Source organism: Daphnia carinata, chromosome 5, assembly GCF_022539665.2.
Source record: "Daphnia carinata strain CSIRO-1 chromosome 5, CSIRO_AGI_Dcar_HiC_V3, whole genome shotgun sequence".
Taxonomy (NCBI): Eukaryota; Metazoa; Arthropoda; class Branchiopoda; order Diplostraca; family Daphniidae; genus Daphnia; species Daphnia carinata.
In genome coordinates, this window is record NC_081335.1 from 9,237,037 (window position 1) to 9,262,340 (window position 25,304).

Consider the following 25,304-nt stretch of genomic DNA (forward strand, 5'->3'; position numbering starts at 1 on the left):
TTCGGCCTTCGATATCCATGGGAACGAGTAACTAATCGCTTGCTAAATGCTAGAACCTAGCAGACAATGCCCATCACTAACGGAAAACTATGTTAACGTTCATTAAGGGAATCTGCTCCTGATGGAGCTGTCAAAAATTGCCGACAACAAAGAATGTTTCACTTCGTCGTGGCGGGGCATTGGTTAAAGTTTTCAACTAGCAATAATCACACCTCGGGAGCTTTCTCTCGCCAATTCTGCACGGACGTTGATATCAAGAAAACCAAGAGAGGTGCTGCTTTTCATTGAAATCTAACAGTTCGCCAAATCAAATGAACGTGCAGGAATTGATTCAATTTGGAGTACAATTCCACTGAACCCGTCCCCGTTAACTTGACAATAAAATCGATAAAATTCACATTAATACCGATCGAAACATTTCCAATTACTATGAAATAGTGTTTTACCTTCAAACTTCAGAATGCCGTGACCAGGATTCGAACCTGGGTTACTACGGATTATCGTTTCCCCCCAACGTAGGGTCCTAACCACTAGACGATCACGGCCAAATTCAAATTATTTGGCATCTGTAAAATGCTCCACACGATCAAGTTTATGGTTCATCAACAAATTGTATTGGTGGAAACAAAAAATTTACTGAATGATCAAAAAACCAATGCCAACAGCATCTCGTATTCCCAAGCGGTCACCCATCCAGGTACTAACGAGACCCGACGCTGCTTAGACTTCGGGGAGCCGACGAGACCCGGTGCGTTCAGCGTGGTATGGCCGTTGGCACGTTCGACCGTAAAGGTAACAACGTCTGTTTCGTTGCAAATTGTGTAGTTGCAGTCACCTTAAAAATCCTCTAGCTTAGCGCTTGGGCCTCGTTTACTACATATAAAAACACTTAGTAATTGTGCATGATCAACTAAATGTTAGAATTTTCCTTGACGATTTCTATACTTAAAGAAATAAAACATTATTAAATCAAATGACATACCTTAACTGACAAATCTGCCTAATGAACAGGATCCCGTGATGTATGGTACACTTGATGTAAATCGACAGGCAGGGATAGCGGGTGCGTTAAACGGCAAATAACAATTGGAGCTATAGAAAAAGGTGTGTAGGCTTAAACTACCCAAACCACTTTGTAGTGGTTTTGCTCCAAATCCAACCTTACTCCTTTTAAAAAAATAAATAATAATATATTTTGCTGGCAGGATACTGTACACGGCAACATGGTCTCACTACATATGTAAGGGAGAGCGGACCCAAACTGCACAAACAAAATTTTATTATCGAAAAATAAATGAAATTTAGTGCTTAGAAAAGTATGATAATGTAATTTTTTCCATTCATATTGGCTAAGTAGTTTAATCGTAACCACATTTTTAGAAAATGAAAAATTAAAAGAAAAAAATTAAGAGGAGAAACTGCACATTTGGTGTACGACATTAAACATGGTCTTTAAAATTTAATATATTGCAGATGCATGCTTCGAAAAAGTAGTGGGATGTTCGTATTTCATTAAGCTATTTCTGCATGTACTAAAAATATCCTAAACTAAACTTAATTTTATCACAATTCGTCAATGATTGACTGGGGAGAGTAGTGGAATGGACAAAGTAGCTTGAAAAAAAAAAATGAAAATAGGGGGGCTTGTTAAGTATCAAGTATTTATTTATTATCGAATGCCATTATCAGAAGGAGATAGCAGACAACATTTTGGAACTCTCAGGTTTCAACTTTCGTTTACGATTCTTTTCCGTAACTAATCAACCGAAGCCCCTCCCCAAAAATATCGTTTGCGTCAGGTATTACCCCCAAAACTATATCCAGTATCTCCCAACAGAAGGTCATTTTTTAAAACGCTTATCAATCTTAAACAACTTATCCTAAAAATTAAAACAAACCAAAAAAGAAACTGAAAAGAGAAAAATTAGTGTTTTTTATATAATTACCAAAGTTTTTTTTCATTAAGTGGTTTTCGAGCGGATTGGCGGTGAAATAGGACTGTAACGAAATAGGACTGGAGAAATAGGACTGAAAATTTCCAGTCCTATTTCTACCGGAGAAATAGGACTGACTTTTAATAACTTTTAGGACATTCCTATTTCTCCTTAGAAATAATCCTATTTCATTTTTCTTTGTTCCAGTAGGAACGATGAGCCTCCAATCCCGTAGGCAACTTATTACGTAAGAGCGTCGGGCTATATACATTTCCCCCTTCCTTTACGAATACTTTTAGTATATTTTTGAAAATTTTGGCCTAAGTGTGGAATTGAATATCACATCACACGTATTTTTTAAATTTCATTTCATGAATAACCTTCCGAGTTATTGCGGTCGTCCAATCTGGTACGTGTCCAGTGTGGGTCCGCTACTCCCTACTACATAGCTGCAGATGCATTTTTCCCCTATGGTGAAAATGATACGTGCGGAGCGTTAGCCAATTACTTTTTTTTAGAAATTTTTCTGCTTGGAGTTGTAAATGGAAATTAGAATTGTAAATTTTATGAGAACCGAAAATAATATAAATTTGTTTTGTTTCTACAATAGCCTTTGGCCAATAAATTTCTAATATTTGTTGCGGGCCAAAATACGACAACGGAAAATTTGGAAAAAAAGTGAGATGAGCTTTCTCAAATTTTCCCGTCTTCTTTATTTTGCCCGCACCAAAAAGAAACTTCCGAAATCTCGGCAATTGTCCCGAATATTGCCGCCAAAACAAACAAATAAAAAACGCATGCTTTTTGTTTATATGCTGCAAAAAAAAAATTAAATACCCTCTCGCAATAACAATATATTATTTCATTTTCGGCAACGGGGGGGGGGGAGGGGGGCAGCGTTCTGTCGAATAAAACTTTCGAATAAAATTTCGAATAGAATAACGCAAAAAATCGCACATTTTATTCGTTATTCGTCGAATAAAAATGTCCTTATTCGTTATTCTTATTCGTTGTAAATTCGTATTTTATCATTTCGAATACAATTTCGAATAAGTAATTTTCTTGTACGACAGGCAGTCTTGTTTTGATTGCTGTCCTGTTTTTTTCTGAAGGTAGGCTAAATGCCATTTTTATTCGATATTTGATTCGAAAATTTATTCGCTATTCGTTATTCGAAAGTTATTCGTATTCGCGAATAAAACGTCCATTTTATTCGTTATTCGTTTACTTGGTTTATTCGTATTCGTTTACAAAAGAATCAAGTTTTTTCTTATTCGACAGAACACTGGGGGGGGGGGGGGGGGATGCCTCTTTTTTGTGGAGCACACCGTACCATATTGCCTCGCGACAAGCCTGGGATATGCTTTTTACAAGTGTGCTGTCGCCACAGGGACTTTGATTTGGTTGCTTTAGTGGTTCAACCGTTTAAGTTAAGCCAGTTAAACAACAATACGTGTAGCGCATGTCCTTTTTTCGAAGCGAAGCGATATGAATTTGGTTTATCTAGGTTTTCTAATGAGATAATATATTTACAATATTATATATAAAATAGTAACGGTAATTGAAATAAAAGATTATTAAATCATTTTTTCTTTATTATTTGTTATCAAAATTATTATGATATTTAGTTCATATAATCCGTTTTTGGGTAATTGTTACCAACGTTGTAAAATGGAATGAATGTTTAACTTTTCCTTTTTCATAGAAATAGATAGCTCTTGATATGAACTATCGATTGCTGTAAATTTATCCATTTTTATTGTCTATTTTCCTCGTAAATAATTATAAAAGGCTTTCATGATTTTAGAGAGGGTAAGAGATATGTGAAAAAAAATAAACTTTGCATTGTTTAATGCTTAAGCTTTGTCAAACATGTAATCATTCTAATATTTTTGTTTCTGGTATTTCAGAAACAAGCAGCTAAAAATGACTAATTTTGAGTTGCTACATTTTATCCTGAAAATGACCAAAAACTAGTTTGTCATTTTAATTTGCGGCCATTTTCTTATCGCGGCAATTTCAAATTTTCTTTCTCGAAATATTTGTTAAATAGTAAAATCTATGTAACACACCTTATAAATTATTAAATATTTCACCATGGTCTTTAACATCCATGACTAACTATTATTGGTTAATTGTAAAAACGAAAAAAAGTTTTAAAATGTTAAAAGTAATCATAAACATTTTGTTTGTGAGAAGAGAATTCCGGTATCCGTCTTACATAGACAACCGCACAAATTAACTAAGAAAAGATTTATTTCATTTTCGATTCTCATTTTGATTTACTATTTTAGGGGTATTTTTCCATATTTCCGCGTGGGGAAACTCCATTTTATGGCCCCTTCCGCATAGGAAACTCCAAGCAGACAACATTCCAAAAAAACAATTGTTTAGCCTCGCGCGTTTATCAATTTGGCCATAGAGGAAAAATGAATCTGCCACTATTTACTAAGTAGTACATATGTAATGATACCATAGTGAAACGCAATATGTGCAAAGTAGTATATATACGGGCCCAAAGTTACTAGTCGATAATGTAGAGAAAAGATAAGAAAACGACGCAATGGAGTACGACGTGTTTAATGGATATAAGAGATATCATGAACAGATGATGAGAGGGATACTGAACAGCCGGGGGATTACTAATTTGTTTGTGTAAAATACGCCCACAGAAACTCAGAATTTTTGGGTTATTACTAATTTATTTGTGCAAAAACATAGCACTGAAAAAAAACCTGCTTTCATATACAAAGGTAAGGTAACTGGGAGTATTGTTTATTTAACATGGCGGTCGGTAGACCTAGCAGGAAAGGCCCAGCAAACCTAGTAAAGGCCTCACGCAAACCCACGTTTAGACGATAATTATAATTTATTGATAAAAAAAGCAAGCTTGCTTAACAATGACGCAGCTAATTCAATGAAATTATGTTAAAATTTAATGAAATGTTGTTTTGTACACTATAATAAGAATAATAATTCAAAAATTTCGAAATTATCAATATTAAAAAAACCCGAAATAAAAAAAATACTAATAAAAACATTCCCTTGGTAATTCAAAAAAAACGCCCCTGATTGAACAGGGTTTCTTGTTTAAGACGCTCAGGACGCAATTCGACGCTCTCAGGATTTGAACCCGAGAACCAGCTTGTCCCCTTCAGTATCGTAGACGAGTACGCTACCGAGGTGACGAACCCCTGAATGAAAGCTTTCCAAATTTAAAGCAAGCCTATATCAAAACATGAACTGTCAAACCAAAATTTTAAAGTTTGCATTGAACAAAAACCACTAGAGATGGTAAGGCAAACACGAATTCGTTTGATGCTTAAAATATTTTTTATTTACAATCCACTAAGAGGTACTATTTTACGAGCTATTTCCAACGTTTCGCTTCCAATGATGCCAAGTACCAAATAACCGACAACAAGCAGGAACAGCCAGTGATAAGAATGAAAGGAGGACAAAAAAACAAAACAACTACCGAAGCATAACTAACAAAAACAGTGTACATTTTGTAATTAGACGTAGATGAGAAATTTTTCGGATGATGGTGTTATTTACTAGTTAAAAATCAAAGTATAAATTAACAAAAACAACTATGATAAAATCCACATAACCCATTTAATCGCTATTGAATCGCAATTTCAATCTTACTTCCGTCTGCCAGCTGTTATTTAAGCCTCTTCAATCCCGCACCGTCTGTCCCCAAACGTAATTCTTCATAAAGCGAGGGCCCCACTTCTGTGGCTAGAGCTACTTGAAGAGCCTCTTGCCTCCACCTCCGTTAGATGTCGCCACCCCACCGGCATCATTTACTACCTCATTTTCAACGATTTGCAACGTATCGTTTGCAGGCCTGACTATTTCCTCGAAAAAGGGCATTGTCGAATCGCATGCCTCCTGTCAGCTTGATGTCGATTATGTTTTTCTTGCGCAAACAACACACGCCGCAAACCACAGCGCAAACAATCAGGATAACTGCAACGACGACGGTCACAGCCGATTTGCGGATTATCTAAAACAAGAGAGCAGTTTATTTGTTGGTTTTTTCGGTTTTATTATGCTTTTTGTTTTGCTTTTTGTTTTTGTTTTCATTTTTTGGACCAATTTCACCGGTAAACGAGCATGCAAGACGTGGGTACTTACTAGATTGGGTGCTGGTTGAAATAATATTTTTGCCACTCAGGGTAGGGGCGAGAGGCTCCGTCAGAGTACTTGTACCGTCACGATTCCCAGCTTTGACGACTAACTCGTACGGCAAGTTTTCTTTGAGACCGACAAGATTGAGCCATGTCAATCGGGTGTCATTCTTGTCCGTTTGTTTCACGCCTTGAAGTCGCCAGAAAACCCTGATTTTCAAACAAAAATAAGCAGAAAAAGGGGGTTAATGATGGTTGTACGGTGAAAGACAGGCAACAAATGTGTGAAAATAAAATTTGCTATAGATATTTCCGGGCTAATTTATCATACACGCAACAGACAAATACAACGTGGAAGCCCAGAGTTTTTGAAAATTTATCTCTGATAGAAAAAGGATTTACTTTTTATCTGTACATCTCGACGGTATCGGCATTCTTAGCAGGCGAGTCCCAGAAAACGACTGAGTTATTTTTTCAAGTTGAATTCGTACAATACGCGGTGGTCCTCGAATACGTTCTGTAAGATTGCGAAAAAATATATATATATGTACACATATATATTTATGTTATACAAATACTTTCAAGCTGTGATAGGGCTTGCTTATTGGGTAAGTCGTGTAAATTTTGATGGGTAATGCCTACCTTTGCCTTCGTGGAAACAAAAAATGATAGTTTTTGTTTACATGAGGGCGCACAGTTCAATGCTGGTAACTGCTTCACCTCGGCACCAGTCCAAGCAACGCTGAGGTACGCCCCATTGGGTACAGCAACCACGATGATCTGAGACATCTGTAAGAACCATCAGCATGCAATAAACAACGGTTTGTAGCGGAAAGTACACAAGGCCCTACCAGCTGCGCATGGAATGAGGTTGTGAAAATCACCGATGCACTCCGGCCTGTCAATGACGCTCTCAATGCCCAAAAACAAAGTGCACGCGTCCATACAGGTGGATGACACGTTTTGCTCTTTGCAGCACTTGGCCACATTCATGACGGACGGAACCTAATCAAGAGAAAATAATTTTAGTCTGAGGCAAATGCAATGGTTTCACGCAATGTTGTATACTGCTTTCTGACGCACTTGTAGTTTCATGACTTAAAATTATTATTTGGGCGTCATGACCGAAATTATTTTGGGCGTTACAATAATAAACGACAGAGGCGGAGACATTCATATTCTTGACATTAATTGCATAATGTAATTGGCGTTTGGCTCCTAATTGTGCACGAAGTCGTACAAAAAAAAAATTGGTCATTTCAAAGGTTGTCATTATTTTCGATTGATTGCGCCCCGTATATTAATTACGCGATTCTGACGAAGGATTTGAACTTCGTATTTGCTGCTGATCGTGATTTTATCCATGGTGCTGAAATCTCGGTTAAAACTCAGCTTCGGAGTGGGATGGGCGTCCATTTCACATTCGTGGGTGACATCGTCGCCTAGTGTTGTCATAGTGATTGTGAGCCTGTTATGCTGGGTCGACCTGGAATCGATACACAGAAAAAGTAAAAAGTCGTGGAGTCAGTTTTGGAACTGCTGAAATCCAATTGAAGTAAAAGAAAATACGCACGTCCAATAATGATGCGTTTAAAAGCTTCCGATGTTTGGCCGTAGCCATTATTTGCCTAACACGTTATGTGATTCATGGATCGGGTGACGTTAGACAGCACTGCTACCATGTGCCGCGTTTTTTTCCTGTTGTGTAAGAACACCAGAAATGTAAAGCGAAACAGTAGGCATGGGCGCGCCCGTTGCGACGCAAATGACGGTCATGCTGCTTCCCTCAAGGACAATATTCATCGGGTGGATTGTGGGCACTTCTACAACCGCCTCGTATGCTGATCGGTCCAGGCTATCAACGTTTCAGAAGGCCGGCTCTCACCGTTATCGTTTGAAGCCGTGACTTAGAAAATGTGCTGCGAACTACCTGTTAGATTATCCAACCTGTAGTAGGTGATGGTTGCCGACGACAAGTCGAAAGATTTGTCGTCTCTTTAACGGTAGTACAAACTGTAAGTTCAGATTTTAAAAAATAAAATAATAATCGAAATGAATAAATCGCTGACTGTGTGGGCATAACGTGGCAAAACCAATATGAAACTAAAGTACGTGTAAGTGAATCGATCAGTTGGATACACGCGTGCCGGTTGCTGCCATGAAACTATGGTGTAATCGGCACTTCGGCTGGTCACCGAGATTCCTTGCGGGGCTAATGGAACGCCGGAAATCGTTGCATTCGACAAAGCTATTTTTCAAAAAATGCAAATAATTAATAGGGGTATTAACTTGGCTGTTGTCCTTCAATTTCCTTTGACAAAGTGATTAAGTACGAAAAGAATGATCGGCAACTAGAAGATAAAGCACCTGAAGTGATAACGTATTAAAGTTTACGAAAATTTGCTAAAAAATGTCACCCAAGTTTGAATTATTTTTGAACTAATTACAGTAGGGGAAAAAAATGCACACCTTCTTTAGTGATGTTGATTGTAATGATGGAAGACGGCAACGACGTTCCGTGGTGATTGGCTGCCACTGCGAAGAAATTGTAAAGCTGCTTTCATTTCAGCTTGATTTCAAGTTTTTGATGGCTGCTTGAGGTTGAATAACGTGCAGTTGTTGATCCATCTCAAAAGCAGCAGCTATCGCTTTCGACGCTAGCTCGTCTATCATGGAATAATAAACGAATAGTGGTTGACGCTGCCGTCGAATGGTGGCTGCCAAATTAGCGTCAAACTGTCATCCGTGATCGAAGTGGCATGTACTTGTATAACAGGACCAGGTATCAATCCAGTACCTAATTGTGTCGTTTCAATTTCAAGGGCAAATGTAAGCAAATACGTAAGGCAACCCACACCCCGAATTCAGAAAATAAATAAATGAAAAATAGACTACGTATACCTTCCTCGAAACACTGGATGACGTTGCACGTAAGGAAAGCACGCAGCAGCCGTGATGACTAGCTCCTCTGTCACGTGACCAGTGGAAAAACCAAGGCAAGCCTGCGGGATGCCCATTCGTTCGCAACACTGGACGTGACTCCGTCCACCAGCACCGCATCTCAAAAATTTAGGAAAGTCTTTCGTGCAGCTTTGAGAATTAACTCAAAGCTGACACTGTCTCTCGATCAGCTTGGCGCTATAATCGCACAAGGGCATGCATTTACAACTAACGCCCGCCATGTTGCAGCAGGTCGTGACATTGTAGGCCGCCTCCGACGACGTTGCCTCCATTAGGCCGACAGCGGTGGGGAAGAAAATTCGTCGAAGGTTCGCCGATTCCGTGCTTGTTGACCGCAGTCACGTACACTTCGTGCGCGGTCGAAGCCATCAAATTCTGAAGGATGTATGGCATGCTTTTGCTGTTGATGGTTTTATACGGTGTTCCATTGCCGTCGCTCGTTGGCCGATAGTGGACGTTGTACGAGACCACCGTTTTGCCGAGGACCTTGGGCATTTCCCATCGTAAAATGGCGAATGTTGGATTGATGTGGGTGACGCGGAAGCCCATGGGTGGGCCTGGCAAGACGCCATAGCCTTGTAACAAGCAATTGCTCAGCTCGCTCATGTATTGGATGCAGCGAGATTGGTGGTAGTCTTCTCGTGTTATGTCCCCTGTTCACAGTTGAATGCAAGGCTTTGGCAAACCACGCGATTTATAGCAAGCCGTGTGGTCAATGCCGTTGGCCAAGCAGGGGAAACTGTCGCTGGCCCACGGGGCGCAGATCATCAAGTCCGGCAGACTAACATCGGCCGTACGGACAGGATCACAAAATTTGTCCACGCATCTGTCGGAAAATATTTTTAAAAATGTGTTAGTATTGGCCAGTACGCTGTGTCGCACAATGTAGCAGACGATTAACGTGATGACATAAAATGTGCCTGCTATGATAGACGCCCTTCTTAGTACAGCATTCTTTAATATCGGGCAGAGCAGGTGCCGTCATTGCAGGCGTTTTGGTTTTCTTCCGTGATTCCGTCAAAGGCCGAACTTTTTGTGAAGGCAAACTGCTTCGTCGATTGTTGTGGGATGTCACCTGAAATAATACATACAATCATCAATACGCGTTGCTTTACATACTTTCGGCGAAGGCGCAAGTGACTACTTGTTGCCTTATGAAAATGTTTTCAATTTGAAAGAGCACGTAGCTAAAATACGTACCTCGTAAATAGGATCTCGTACATCGTAAACAAATTCAAGTTGTCAGACGTCGTCGAGTTTTGATCGGCCGGGATCTAGAGTTCAATAAACGAATAATTCAGTTAAGACCAAATAAGGTATTTGCTATGTACGACGTATGACAAGCAAAAGCTGACGAGGATTTTTTTTTTACACATTTTTAATTCTTTTTTTTTTATTGCGCAGAAGCTGAAGTTTTTCCTGTTGTTTTCCCGTAACGACTAGCAGGTTCATCGACTATGAAAAAGGAAGTCCCATAGGTGACTGGTTACCAATTTTGCCGACCTTGATTTGCATGAAGAACGGTTGCTCTTGCAAGCTCATCGACCCCTTCCTATCACTCGCGTCCTTTTCAGCTCTACCAGTAAGCCCGGTTTTCACTTCCAACGAATCGAAGCCGGGCAGTGCAGGAATGTTAACATAGTAGCGCGTAACGACACGATAGTTCCTCGAAGGACGAGTCCAGGAAATTCTCAGGGCTTTATCAGACAGGATGTCAACTAGCACGTCCTCGGGAGCGTTCGGTAATATCTCTGCATTCATATCGTTTTTGGTTAATTTTTTGGCACATACTGAATTTTTAGACGGAAACAAAGGGCCAGATGATTACAAGAGCGGGTTATTATCATTATTATTACTATTATTGCATAACTTGCTATCATCGAGAATGAAGGTGTGGCAAATTGTATTGGTGACCTTGAGCAATACACCGACGGCATAAGGCATAAGGCAAACTTTTAGAAACTACAGTAGTCAATGCTTGTATGATTTGTCTCGTGAAAAGGCAATCAGTTGATATTGATGTTCATTAAATTTTGCCAGCTGCCCAGAGAGTAGTGGAACAAAACAAGCAAGAGTACATAGTACGGAAGGTTCGTGGCAAGACGTCACCATTTTCATCGATAGTAGCCCTGATTTCTGTCTAACTTTAAACTAGAAGTGAAATGCATTCATTAGATTACCTATTCCTTCTGCGATGCAAGCCAGAATTTTCTCTGTGTAAACTGGGCAGGAGACGTGCGTCCGTATGTCACCAGTCCGTATTGCGTATTCACCGCGACAAATGTCCTGGCAAATGTCGGGCACTCCTTCTTCGATGCAACAAGGGACGTGATTCGTACCGTCTATTCCCACCAAGAATATAATAGGACAAAAAATGATGATCCAGCTATGAAACTTGTTGATCGTATTTTGCTTGATGCAAACGGATAAAAAAAGTCAATTGTGGTAATAGTAGCCTAAACAAAAGGGTTATAACAGCCATGTATTTGATCAGTGACGGGAAATCAGCTTCGCATTGTTCTGGATCCTGACCAGTTGTGCCGTCCAGTATATTTTTCAAACTGTAAAAGCCCATACAGGCACTGGTCACGTTGTTCGAGCTGCAACATTCCGTATAGTTGTGATTTACAATCTGACTGTAAGTGGAGTCAATGGCGGCTGTTGTGGAGGAATTACCGTTGGGCGCCGGATTGGTATTGGAAGGCGGCTGAAGTTTGCTAGGTACAACTTTCATCGCGCGGTTAGGATATGCTGACTAGAGATTTCGAAGTGGATGGTAAAACGTTAGGCTTACCATAATGAGAATGGAACGAACGCAAAATGAGATTGCTGTTGATCTCACAAATGCAGGTGCCTCTGTCCTGCTCGGGCAAACTTGATGACTAAAACCCAGACGTCCCCACCTTACGTAACAACGAATTTAAAACGAATCACTTAACGCAATTCGATTTAAAGAAATATATATATATACAGTACCCGCCCTTAGTATCCGAACACCAAGGGTTTGTGGGGCTTTTTTACACGGTGTCTTATGGCGGTAGGGTCCCTTGCGCAAAGGTAAAAAAGGGCCAGTAAAAATGACGATAAAAAAATAAAATTTTGTTCTGACGTTAATTAAATAATGGGCTATTTAGCACTATTTTTTTAAATTTTTTATCTATAAGACTTTTTGACTTACATGCTAGTCATGTATTATCCGAACACCGCGTTGATCTTATAGGGTGCCTAATGACACTACCTCATTTTTTAGAATTTTTTTTTAATATAAGGAAATGTTTTCTAGATGTCGCAATTACATTAATCGATAGGATATTCATTAAACTATATCCCATTTTAGTAGTATAACTTAATGTCATTTATTTTAAGAACGGGAATTTTTTAAAGTGAAGACTGTGCTAAGTTTTTCCCGTCAAAAATAGTTTATCTTGTTCCCACTTGAGGCGCTGCCCTCATTACGCTTTTTCAGACAGCTAACACAGTTTACTGTAAAAGCAGACGTATTTCTGTTTGCTTTTACGTAATGAGTTCAGCGCCTCAAGTGGAAACAAGATAAACTAAGCCCCAAAAACCCTCGGTGTTCGGATACTAAGGGCGGGTACTGTATATATTATTCGTTGAAATAAAACTAAAATAAATCAATAAACACAAATTACTTGATGAAACTAATCCTGGCACTGTGGAGGCTGCAAATGGCGAAGACCAAAATAAAAATTAATAAAAATTAACAAAAACACAAAAAATAAAAGAAACACGAAACGTACACGTAGCCTATATATATATGTAGGACAAAAAAAGCACAAAAAGCACACACACAGACGTTAGACGAGGCAGTTAAACGATTAAGAATTAGATGAACTACATCGTTCTATGTGTTGTAAACTGAAATTGCTTAATTTGCTTACCGGAGTCCTGGAGAACATCGAAATGCAACTATGATGTGACGCGCTTCTCTCCCGCCGTAAAAATGCGAGGAGACCCTCTTTCTTTATCTTCCCTTCTCCAAAGTAGCGTGTGGGATTCTAGATTGCGCACATCACACGTGAATAGGACATCGTCGCCCTCGAAAACGTGAAGCGGTTGGCGTATACTGTCTCGTAACGTAGGTAACGCTATATGGACCACTATGAAAACAATGAAACGTTTGAATCGACCCTCAGCCACTTGAGGTCAAATTACATCAAATCACGCCTCTGTGACTACACGCAATGAGATTCGTCTTTCATTTTCATTGTGGATGGGGAGAAAATGAATGCAAAAATAATGCCTACCATAGGCTACCGCAATAAAATTTATTTCGGCCAAAAGCTGTAGCTCCATTTGGAAGGATGTAGTCTAATGCAACTATGAAACCAGAAAAAGGTATCATGTACACTTATTAACGTAATAGTAAATCGAACAGACGCAAACGAAGAGAGCACCCCTTCCCGTTTGTTCTCTTCTGCTTTTTATTAGAAAATTAGAAAAATATCATTAAGAAGAAATTAACTGGCGTAGAGGAGAGAGGAGGTGGTTGGAACAAAAAACTTATTTTTGTTGCCTATGACTACAAAAGTTATCGAACTAAGCTAGAACAAATATATAGATTTGTACACAGTTATCTCAGCTCAGACTTGCCCCGGTCACGGTCAAAAATTGATCGCGATCCCGATCTCGATCAAAAAATAGATCGCCGATCTGATCTTTTGAGAAGATCGGATATCAGATCGGCGATCCCAAAAAATTGATCGCGATACGATCGTTTTTAGCGATCAAACGTTTCGCCATCTAGCTGTAGATGCAGTCGCGTGGATCTCTTGCAGTACTATTAGAGTCATAGAAACCTGGTTGCTCCACGCTGTGCTATAAATGCTATACGGGTATGCTGGGACGGGATGGTGGTGCTGCTGAGACAGTGGTACCCCCGTCATAAGTACCTAGAGGTTTCGACAGACGTACCCCAAAAAACGACAAACCTACCACGACAGACCTACCCTTACAGAAAATGGAAAAACATCTCCCGTCAAAGCTACCCGACATATGTACCCAATAAAAAATTTTAAAACGCCCACGTCACAGCTACTCCTTTAAAAATTTATTTTAAAAAAGCCGTCTTATCTACCCATTTGTTTAACTGAGACCGACAAATCTACCCCTTCGCTGAACACTGATCGCCATACCTACCCTTTCGATTAATACAGTCCGACACACCTACCCATTTGATTAATACAGTCCGACATACCTACTCTTTCGATTAATACAATCCGACACACCTACCCCTTTGATTAATACAGTCCGACATACCTATCCTTTCGATTAATACAGTCCGACATCCGTACTCCTTCACTGGAAATTGATCGACACACCTACCCCGGCGGTTAATACAATCCGACACACCTACCCCTTCTGTAAAAACAGTCCGACACTCCTACCCCTTCGTTTGAAATATTCGACTTACCTACCCCTTCGTTTAATAGAGCCCGACGTACCTACTCCTTTGTTACAGGACTTTTTAAAAATGTATTTAGACTGGCTTCAGTCTACCTCTGATAAGCAGCATCCATTTTTAATCTTCTTTTTGCTCGTAAGATAAGATGAGGAAACAAGATGATTCCGCTTACCCTATTGTTTTCATTATTTGATTAGCTTTAATATTTTTATAATACTATGAAGTAGATTACAAAATATTCAATGAAGATTTTCCCTGCCTAGTTTCTATTCTGGCCACCGTCTCCAAACTGCAATTCATTGCTTCGAAACATTAAATATTAATGACCTATTTTTTCTGTTTCTATACATACCATATTACCCGGTTTCCATAAATAAGCTGAAGTCTAAAACTCTAAGCGGAACTGGGAAAACTGATAGATAGGATTGTTTTGTTTCGTATATTATGTGAATTAAACTTAGTAATAACCTACCCGATACGGAAGAGACAAAGAAGATGGAGAAATGGCGGGGACTCCTCCTGTCGAATGTTTGTTTCCCTTTCCTGGCAAGACATCTTTTATTCCTTTCTGAATCTGTTGTCGAAATATCTTCCATCTCTAAAGCCCATTTGCATTACGCCTTTCCTCTTGATATTATCTGAACGACGAATTATATTGAAAAATCAATAATGAATGATCAACCATGAAATGAGTACTGTTGCAACCCATGGGTCGTCGTTGCTTTCATAAAATTAGAAAATTCTCGACCATCAAGACTTTTCCTTGGCTGCAATCCACCCAACCCTGTTTCCATGATCGCCAAGGAAAAACTTCCGCACTTTAGTTCAACGTACCGAGTACCCCACCCGGGGATTGAACCTTAGGTTGGTTTGTCGAAGAGTATCGTATTTCAGTTTGCTCCCACACGGCACAACTGGCTCCTAGGTATCTCCCTAGAACGTCCTGCTATCCTCCCCAGTCTTTCCCATAACCGTCCTCGATTCGTCTTACAACCTTCTTTTTGGTTACCTGGTAGCTGCCTGACAAGCTCCTCAGTACCTCTTGCATCATCCCCAGGTAGTACCAATAACCTCCTCTTGCATCATCCTCAAGTAGTACCAATAACCCTCCCATGGTATTAGCATCCAATACAATACCAATTATATTTAAATGCAATTAAATGTGTAAATGTAAAATAAAAAATGAATATTAAAAAACAATAGAATATTTTTAATGGTTTATTCAAATTCAATCTTATTAATTGATCTTTTATAGAAATTTTGCCGGCAATGACGAAGCCATTCAGTTACTTGAAACTGTATCTTCACTGAGGTTTTTTCATCACCGAAAAGGTCTTTGTTTGCGAGAACCGTACCTACAAAAAGCAATAATTAATTTTCTTACAGAGTAAGAACTTAATAAATGAATATATACAACCACCTACCACAAATTGCAGCGTAAATATTTGTCAAATTAGAAAATTTTTCTTTCTCAAACTTCTTTGGGGATTTTCCCGTCCATGTATATTGCATGCAATTTCGCAAATAAACAGCTTTTCCATTATGGAATATACTGTTTTTTGGAGGGTCACCCCACCCATTCGGAGCAAAATTAGAACTGAATAGAAACACAAATATTTTAGGTGAACTGTGGAGGGAATTTTAAAAGAATTATAACTTTGTTCCATTACCATTTGCTGCCGAGTTTGTTGGTCGCTCAGGGTTTTTTCCATCTCCTCTATGGCACCGAAAGAGTCCATAGGTGAATCACCACAATCCGTGAAAGTTACTGCAGCTAGTTCTGCAATACAAAAATACCAACACGACTGTTGAGGACGGAAAAATACTTATTACTTAGGATAAGAATTTCTACATTTTTTTTCGTTGTTACAAAAAAAACTAAATGTCAACATAGCTTAAAAACTTAAGCCCTGTTTCCCATGAAAACTTTATCACTAATGCAATTTAAGACCTTGCCCTGGGTCAAACAACTGATCACACGAGGTGCAGCAACAATGCCCTTACTCTTAACTAATAGTGTCGGTCACTTGAAACGGTGCCGCCGTATCAAGCCCGATCTTCTATGTCCAGCTAGTCCAGCACTCACACGAGGTGTAGCAACAATGTCCTTACTCTTAACTAATAGTGTCGGTCACTTGAAACGGTGCCGCCGTATCAAGCCCGATCTCCTATGTCCAGCTAGTCCAGCACTAAATAAAAAAATTCTAGTTACCTTTTGGGGATCCACAAATAAACTCAAATTGCAGACAACGGAAAAACGGCAAGATAGCTCGGGACCGCAGCAAATTAGCGAAAAAATGTTTGGTGAGAGCAGCAAATGTAAGGCAAAACAGGTGCCGAGGGCAACAAATTCTTCGACAGAACGAAGGCGGAATAAGCCAGAGAAGGTAAAGGTCTGGATCATACAAACTCATAATCCATTATGGTCATTGGTAAGTTTAATATTCTATTAAAAAACCTGTTATCCACAACCACTCGCTGGAGCACTAATTGCGATGGTTAGTCCTCTGAACTGGAATGCATACTGGTGGTCTAAACTGGAATGCACAGACGTATTCAGCACTACCAGCTTTCTTCATTCCCTAAACACAATTCTATTTATCGCGAAACATGTTTCTCATGTAACAATATCTATGTGTTATTAGATGTTAAAGATTAGATATTTATGACGTTAAAATTTTAACGTGATTTAAATTTGTATTTCATTTTGCTTCTTAAAATAATTTGTGTCAACTTTTACATTTGGCAACTCTCATAACGATGTAAACATTGCATTCGGCAGCCATTGCTAGACTACTGCTTAAGTAAAAACGCTGCGGTTTATGAAAACAAGGTAAGTTTTTGTTGTTTAGGATTATTTTGCTCTAGACTGAAGCTAAATTTGTTTTTTGTAGTTCAGCTTTTATATATATAGGAATTGGCATAATTTTATTTTGCCAGTAATTGAAGAAAAAACAAATAGCACATTGCTTCGAATTTTATATGGAACCTGTTCACTAGGAAAACGATTTATGAGTTGTGGTTCTCTCATTTACCTGCGTCTCTACCTCCAACAGTAAAAGGTTTTTTGCATTTTATTAATCATTTTAAATGTTTTTCGTTTGTAGCTTCATATAATACGGGTTATAAACAACAGTGTTAGTGGCTATGGTTCATGATTCCTCTTTCGCATTTCTAGATTCAATTTAAGTTGAAGAATATCTGAGCAACTAACCTTTTAGCCTGCACATGTGTTGCATGTCACCGGAAAATGAACAAGTTACTTGAGCACTATCAGTTGTAGAAGGTTTGACATTGCTTAGGATTTGAGGTAGGTTATTAACGATAGCCTGAGGTTTTAATTTTTATACATTTATTTAGTGTGTGTTCCTTTTCTTAGTTATGGATGGTATTTGCTATTTTTGGAACCAAGAATGATATGTCCACCTAGCTACTACACCACCAATGCCCCCGAGTACTACATCACTAAGGCTCTCCAACACTACATTACGACGTATGCAGCCCCCTTTTACTAGACTATAAAGGCGCCCGAATATTACACCTCGAGATATGCAGCTCCGGCTTACTATACTAAGGCTCCTCAATACTACACCACAAAGGCCGTGGAATATTAAACTACTGCAGCCGCGGAGTATTACAAAAAGAAAGCTGAGTACCATACAACCACTTACGCAGCTCCAGCTTACTACACTGATGCTCCTCAATACTGCACTAGAAAGGCACCCGAGTACTACACCCTACCGCATGCTATACCAAGCTATTACACTGAAGTGCAATACTACACAACTACATATGCTACTCCCAGATACTACACCGAGGCAATGAAGTACTACTCAGCTCCAAGCTACTACACTACCATTTACGCCGCTCCCAGTTACCACACTACCACTTACGCCGCTCCCAGTTACTACACTACCACTTACGCCGCTCCCAGTTACTACACAGAGGCTCCAGCTTAGTACAAAAACAACGTGCGCTACTCCCCGCTATTACCCTGAGCCATTGAAGTGCCGAGAGAAAGGCCAATACCAGCTGTCGTTCAGGTAATTTGTTTTTTATTTAATGAAAATGATTTTTTTTTAAATGTTTATTTGACAAACTTTCCAGGCCCGACAAGTACATTCAGACGGCCGAACAAGGCATGGTGATTATGGGCGTGACAGAACAGGAGGCCGGTCGCTATGACTGCCGTCTAGGAGCGGACACGCTGTGCAGTTATAATATCACGGTCGATACGCAGCGATGCGCTGCCCCCAGCAAATCACACGATTATCAGAAAGTCTACTCTGACTGGTGTCACGAATTTGAGAAATACAAAATGGCCATGAAGACGTGGGAGAGAAGGCAGCTGGTATGAAAGCAATTTTCATTTTCAACATTTCATCCTGTGAACTGTTTCTACTTGTTTTGTTTTTAAAACATTGTAGCAATGTAACAGTCGGCAAACGAACGATACAGCCAGCAGCAATCAGAATGCTCATCCCAACGAGATCTATCCACGGAGTCCTTTGGTCTGAACAAGTTCCAATAAAAGAAGGAGAAAAGAAAGGATCTGAATTGGGAATTGATGTGAATCTTTAAAAAGGCGTGCGCGTCCGGTCGACGTGCACAAGTTGGCTCAATGGCTACCTCTTCAACACACAGCTAAAAAAATACATCTAATGATGATGTATTGAAAACGAAAAAAAAAATATTGTGGGAACCACATCGAGTGTTTCCTTTCTATCTCTTTACGTCTCTTGTGTGTGTGTTTTTTAAATGAATGTTCTTTTTTTCTATCTCTTTTTTAAAAAATCTGTTTATCACTCATCATATCCTCTTATGTTATATCATATCCTCTTATGTTATATCATATCCTCTTATGCAGCCTTTATACTCATCCTCTTATACTATTTATCATGAAAATTCCCTTTTCCTACAAGCTCCGTGACTAAATAATTGAGTGTTGTTTTATCACATCTCCTCGTTTCAAAATGAGCATTTCCCTGCCAAATATTTTATGCTTTCACAGGTCGTTCCATACGAATATAGTTTATTAGATGAAAATGTTTAATACAGCTCTAATGTCGTTACCAAATCCAATCGATTTATATTTCCCATTATTTAAACGCATGAGTCTTGCTTTCATGAAGGGAGTTCCTAAAACACTCCTGAGAATATCACCAACAAATTTCTTAAATTGCATATATTAGCATGCTCCTCGACAAATTTTCTACCTGCTTGTGGCCTTCCTCAGTGCTTCCCAACGGCATGATTGATGCGCTGGGGAGGCTAAGAACCTTTTAGGAGGCTCCCAGGAAGGAGATGTGCCGTGTGGGCTACCTAGTAGCCTTCTCTTCAACGGAATCCGCTCACAAAGTTCCTAGACTGTACGATGTCGCATGCTTATGTGTTATTAAGTGTTCTGCACAATTTTTTTCGATTTGATCGATTATTAAACACACAACGTTGCTTTTACCCCATGTATTTGCGGAATCCTATACCCTATTATTGCCGAACCCAAATCATTGTGCGTAGCACGTTCCATCCGTTTGAGTGTAAAACTGACAACATATCGTAGTGCCTCTCGCAGACAAAGGAAAGACCTACATGGTAAGGACGAAAATCTAATGTGTTCCGCCCCAGGTAGCAAAAAATTCTCCAGCAACATTGCGCCAAAGTCCTGCTGGTGTCGTATTGTAATACTGCCTGAATGTTTTTTAATAATGTGGCAATGTTGTTTTGCACCCACTTTTATGTTGCACTTCAATATTGCTTTTTCAATACTGAAGCAATATTGTTGTGCAACATTGAATGCTTGTATTGTAAATAGCCACACTATATTGATTTTTCTCGATTTGTATTTTCATATTATTAAACTAATGAATTAACTATAGTAGTTGAATTTATAATAAATTAATCAATATGAAGACGAACTGATAGACAAAACTTCTGTATTTACATATATAAACATATCTTGGTTACGAATGGACACGATGAAAGCTCAGTGTAAATTGACATATAAATAACATTAATCAGGATCTGCCTCTATTGCAAGCGTAATTTGTGCTGCCTCTTCTTCCTCTTCATCTGATGTCGATGACGCGGATTGTAGTTTTTGAGGACTTCGTGAAATAGGGCCTATAATTTTCTTTTGACGGATTAGCGCACGCACCAGAAAAAGGGATAGCTGTGTATCCATGTCGCTAGGACTGGTAAGTGGGTATCGCTTGAATACCGCATCTATATAATTTCATAAAAGAAGTCATGAGTAGCAGAAATAACTGAAAAATTAAATAAATTACTTACCTTTTACACATTCGTAAATTCTGGAGTGATCCATAAAAACTTTTTTGGGGTTCTCCTTATTTGCGTTGGTTTTTTTGAGTACGTATTGGGTTGCTACTTCCTTTGTAAACAGCTTGTTCATGATTCCGTAAGCCATTTTAGGACCATCCACTCCACACCTACGATGAGTTCCTCTGTCTGTATTTAGAAACATACAAGAAGTAAATTATTTTTAATTTTATCCTAGAAATTTAAAAACACTTACAAATTTTTTTTTTTTAAACTTTGTTTCTCAAATTCTGATTCAGTTTTTCAATATCTTGAATATTCTGTAAAGTTTCCAAACCTCGTGTGTTACCAGTGGATTTGCCAAAACAATTCCGCCTTACATGTTACAATCATGCAGTATTTATACTACTAAAGGATACAAATTATGAAGGTCAAATGGGAGGAGATACGTTCACTTTCACTTGTGAAACGCTTGAGGGATGTATGAGGTGTGGCTTCCTTTGGATCGCCTTTGGTCTCGTTACATTCCTTCCCCTCTTCGGTAAGAAGAATTGGTCCTCCAATTTGCATTTTCCGTCACCGACTACAGTTGTTGCTATGGTTGAAAAATAAAGCTTGTTCCTTCACCTAAAATTTAAGGAAAAGAGTTGTATGTGATTTTAATAAGGTTGTTGGTGTATTGTCTTGTTTTTCTTGTTCTTTTATTCCTGCTTTTCTTTCTGCCTGGTATTTCGGTTATGCTGATTATGGCTTGTTCATTTTCCTCGCGGCTGTATTGTTGGTGTTCTTTTCTTCTAGTTTTAGTCAGGGGGTTACCGTTATATTTTTGTTCCCATTTTTCAAAGATGGCTTGCGCTCTTTTACTGCATGGTTTTGATCCCGCCATGCGTCCATGTGAGTCTTTTATCCATGCATCTGCTCCATGTAGAAGTAATATTTCAATCATGTCAATTCGATTGAATCCGACTGCTACGTGTAGTGCGGTTTCACCTGAGTCGTCTTGCTGGTTGCTGTTGATGATTCTTTTTGCGCAAATTAGAGTAGTTAGGTCTTCGAGTCCATACATGGCTAGATAATGAAAACGGTTTTGCCCTGAGGTGTCTCAATGTTGATATTAGTTGGTGACCATATTAACTTCGCACTTTCTAGGTTTTCGTATGAGATTGCCAACATTAAGGGAGTTTCTCCGTTGTAGTTGCGAGTTGTAAATTCACTGTTGTTATGCTTCAGGATTCGTAGTAACAGTAGATCACTTTCGGCTGCTGCATTATGGCCAATTGTTTTTCCGTGATAGAGTATCTCTGGGTCCGCTCCGAAGGATAGTAAAAGATCGGTAATGTCGTATCGACATCTTCGTACGCTTGTGTGGAGTAGCGTCTGTTCCTCTTCGAATCTTTTATTGAGGAATTTGGCCATCTTCTGTCTTGGCCAACCTTGTTGCGTTTCGAACTTGTTTTGGATGCAACCTTCTTATTACCTGCAATGGGGCTCGCATCATCGTTAATGAAAGTTCACCGTTTTCTAAGTCTATCATGGCTTGTCTTCGCAGTTGGATTTTTCCTGCTCGGGCTGCTGATATGGATGCTACCGTTTTCATCCGACAGTTTTTACATGCTTCTGTTTCTCTTTGTTGGTCATCTGGCTTGTTCCGTTTTTTGGGAGGTTCACACTGAAGATAGGTGTCACTGTCGTATTCTAATATAAAATCAACACTGTAGTCACTTTCCATATCGGGTTCTATTCCACTATACGACGTTAATCCCTCGTTTTCATCATCACTTGATTCACTGCTCGTGCATCGCAAATTCGCAGCTGTACTGTTTATGGCGTTCCTCTTCCCAAATGTAATTGCATGGACGGATGATTTTTTTTTTGTATTATTTGTTTTTGTTATTGGTTTTGTAGTTAAGCTGTTAATTGGGATTTCGAAATTGTTATTTTGAGTTTGTTCGTTTGCCTGTTCAATGCTATTTGTTTTTGTTTTTGTAGATAAGGTGTTAGTTGGGAATACAAAATTGTTATTTTGAGTTCGTTTGTTCGTCTGTTTTTTTACTATAGAGTATTAGATAGAGGCGAGTAAGTGAATTGGTGGAATGTGGGAAAATATCTAATTTTTGTTTTCGATTTGGTGGATTTAAAAATGATAATCAACTTAATTGTTGAAGTTTTAAATATTGGTAAGTGCGTTATTTACTGGGGACTGTTAATTTATTATGTAATTAACTAAATTGTCAAGTGCTATGTTTAGTGGCTACTTTTAATTTCAATGACCTTGGGGATTTCACTTTTTAGCAGAATTACTGCTGTCTGCTTCTGACATGCAACGACATAGGTCTTCCCAGACCATGCCATACCCGACGACGTAAGTGCACGTGGTGTGTTTTCCTGTACATCGTTTGGGTGTGTCAGTTTCTTCGATAGATGGGTAGTGTAAAGCATCTTCCCGTGTGGGAAGACTGACTTTACGAATTTAAGACAATAAAGAATAAAAGAATAAAAGAATAAAAGAATAAAAGAATAAGAGAATAAAAGAACTAAAAGAACTCAGAGGCGTTGTACCCACAATGACGACTATATTTGTCTTAGTTTAAGCATGTAAAATACAAGATGTTTTAGATAAAGACATAAGAAAAAGCTATTGAATAAAAAGGGGAACAGAAAGTGAAACGGGATGATTGTAGTGTGAGCTTACCACGGTAGCGCGAGCCGAATAAGAGAGTAGATGTAAGATGAAGACGAACTGTAACACAACTCGTTGGCACGTCGTTAAAAACAAGTTACAAGAATTGAACACTCACTTCAACACGAGACAAAGATCAATTCTCAAACACAATATTAAACCAAGAGAAGGCACTTAGCTGAATCAGAACCTGACCGTTAGCCTCAGATACACGTCGGTAACTGACTTTCTTCAGGTCTTGAGTTCATCAAGAAACCTCGCATATTGGGCAATGATTAATTGCTGCACAATTACTTGTCACCAATACATGAAATTTGATATGGCGCGATGATGGCGAAATGATGAGAAATGCTTGATTCCGCCAATCAAAGATGTTGTTACAAGTGGCTTTATGCCGATGAAATATGATCAGACAGTGAGCAGATGTTCATATAGGTCACCCTGCTGCGTATATGTTATGGTGCAATATTGAAATGGCGCAGTTATATAGTTGCGCAATTCATAGTGTTTAAATGTGTTTAATAAGCATATATTGACAAGAAATATAAAATGGATAATATATGTATTGACTTCGTTACAGTAGATTAATGAATTTGGTGCGCTTGGCCGTGGAGACCGCATTTGACCTTGTCTTTCCGTTGTCAGTTGTGCTGGGGCGGTCGTTCTTATGAACGGTTGTTCGATTGCTATGTCTGAATGGTAATTTGTTTCTCGTGCTGGTATCATTGATGCGAGTTCGTGTTCTTCCTCTATGCCATCGTCATAACTTCTTGTAAGGTTCCGGTTTCTGCGGATATGATTTTTAATCTTCGAGATAGGGTTGCAAATGATGAAGATTCGCAGACATACGAGGAATAGCACAAATCCAATCCCTGATAGACCGATTATTTTCAATTTGTCGAACCATGAGAATATGTGGTCTATTTGATTATCTTGTTGTTCTGACATCACAATATCTCCAACAGAATTGGAATTTCCTTCTTGCATTCTGCCTACCAGATCATTTAATATATTCAATTGTTTCATCTCCATTGTTTAGTGTACTGGAAGACTTTTCAGTGCGAAATCGAAATCGTTAAGATGTAGTTCTTCAAATTCCGTAATGAGGTCTAAATTTGGCATGTGAATGCTTGTTTTCTGGCGTATCCAATCCCCTGTTGTAGAGTTGTGTTCCCAGGTGTGTGGATTTCCATTTAAATTGACTAACGGTGTTTTCCAAAAACAATCGGAATATGGGTGAATTGACCACCCATCTGTTCCGATCGTACAGTTCTTTCCTTCGTAAGTGAAGAACGGTTGGAATCCACATTTAGTTTCATTTGCTGATATAAAAATTCTTTTTGCTTCACATTGTTGAAGTGTCATTGCTTGACCGAACCCGTGTAGTCGTGTGCAGATTGGTAAGCCTACTGCTGCTGCAGCTAAAATTCCGTTTGTTTGAGCTAAGATAACAGCTTGGGTTCTTTTGATGGCTGATAGTTGACAGTATACGTCCCGAATTTCTTTTGCAAGTTTGTTTTCATGTTCTGTTTCAATGCCTATTTTATATTGGTCGTGCATTTTATTAATTTCGTGTTTTATTTTATCGTTGAATTCTTCCATATTTTTGGGTAGGCCGCTTTCTAGATTTTCATTAATTAGTGTATCTTCAGTTTTCTGATCCATTGAAATTATCAGGGACTCCGCTTGCGGTAAATTTCTATTCTTGTCTTCCTCGATGGCCTGAATTCAAATTTCTTCTACTGTAGACGTTGTTTCTGTTGTAGTTAATGGGGTCGTTTTGGCTGTCTGCGTTAATGACTGTGGTGTCGTCGACCTTGTTTTCACCGTTGTCGTACTCGATGTAGTTGAGCTTGGTTGACGCGTTGTTGTTGTTGCTGTTGTTGTGGAGA

At 39.0% G+C, this 25,304-nt stretch overlaps 1 protein-coding gene, 3 non-coding genes and 1 pseudogene across 4 annotated transcripts; 1 reads left to right on the forward strand and 4 right to left on the reverse strand.

Moving 5' to 3' along the window:
• Nucleotides 1-115: 115 nt before the first annotated feature.
• Nucleotides 116-254, reverse strand: LOC130685787 (U4 spliceosomal RNA). Its single transcript, XR_008999676.1, has one exon. It is a non-coding gene; the product is annotated as a U4 spliceosomal RNA (small nuclear RNA).
• A 207-nt stretch (nucleotides 255-461) lies between these two features.
• Trnap-ggg (transfer RNA proline (anticodon GGG)) lies at nucleotides 462-545 on the reverse strand. The gene is given in 2 exon segments: nucleotides 462-496; nucleotides 509-545. It is a non-coding gene; the product is annotated as a tRNA-Pro (tRNA).
• A 111-nt stretch (nucleotides 546-656) lies between these two features.
• LOC130685770 (5S ribosomal RNA) lies at nucleotides 657-776 on the reverse strand. The gene has a single exon (XR_008999664.1). It is a non-coding gene; the product is annotated as a 5S ribosomal RNA (ribosomal RNA).
• Nucleotides 777-5,568: 4,792 nt separating this feature from the next.
• Nucleotides 5,569-11,513, reverse strand: LOC130685758 (Ig-like and fibronectin type-III domain-containing protein 2; annotated as a pseudogene).
• A 6,958-nt stretch (nucleotides 11,514-18,471) lies between these two features.
• On the forward strand, nucleotides 18,472-18,989 carry LOC130685760 (semaphorin-2A-like). The gene is made up of 3 exons (XM_059495318.1): nucleotides 18,472-18,499; nucleotides 18,564-18,807; nucleotides 18,884-18,989. The coding sequence occupies exons 2-3, from the start codon at nucleotides 18,598-18,600 to the stop codon at nucleotides 18,971-18,973; spliced, it is 300 nt and encodes a 99-aa protein (XP_059351301.1). The 5' UTR covers nucleotides 18,472-18,499; nucleotides 18,564-18,597; the 3' UTR covers nucleotides 18,974-18,989.
• The last annotated feature ends 6,315 nt before the right edge of the window (nucleotides 18,990-25,304 follow it).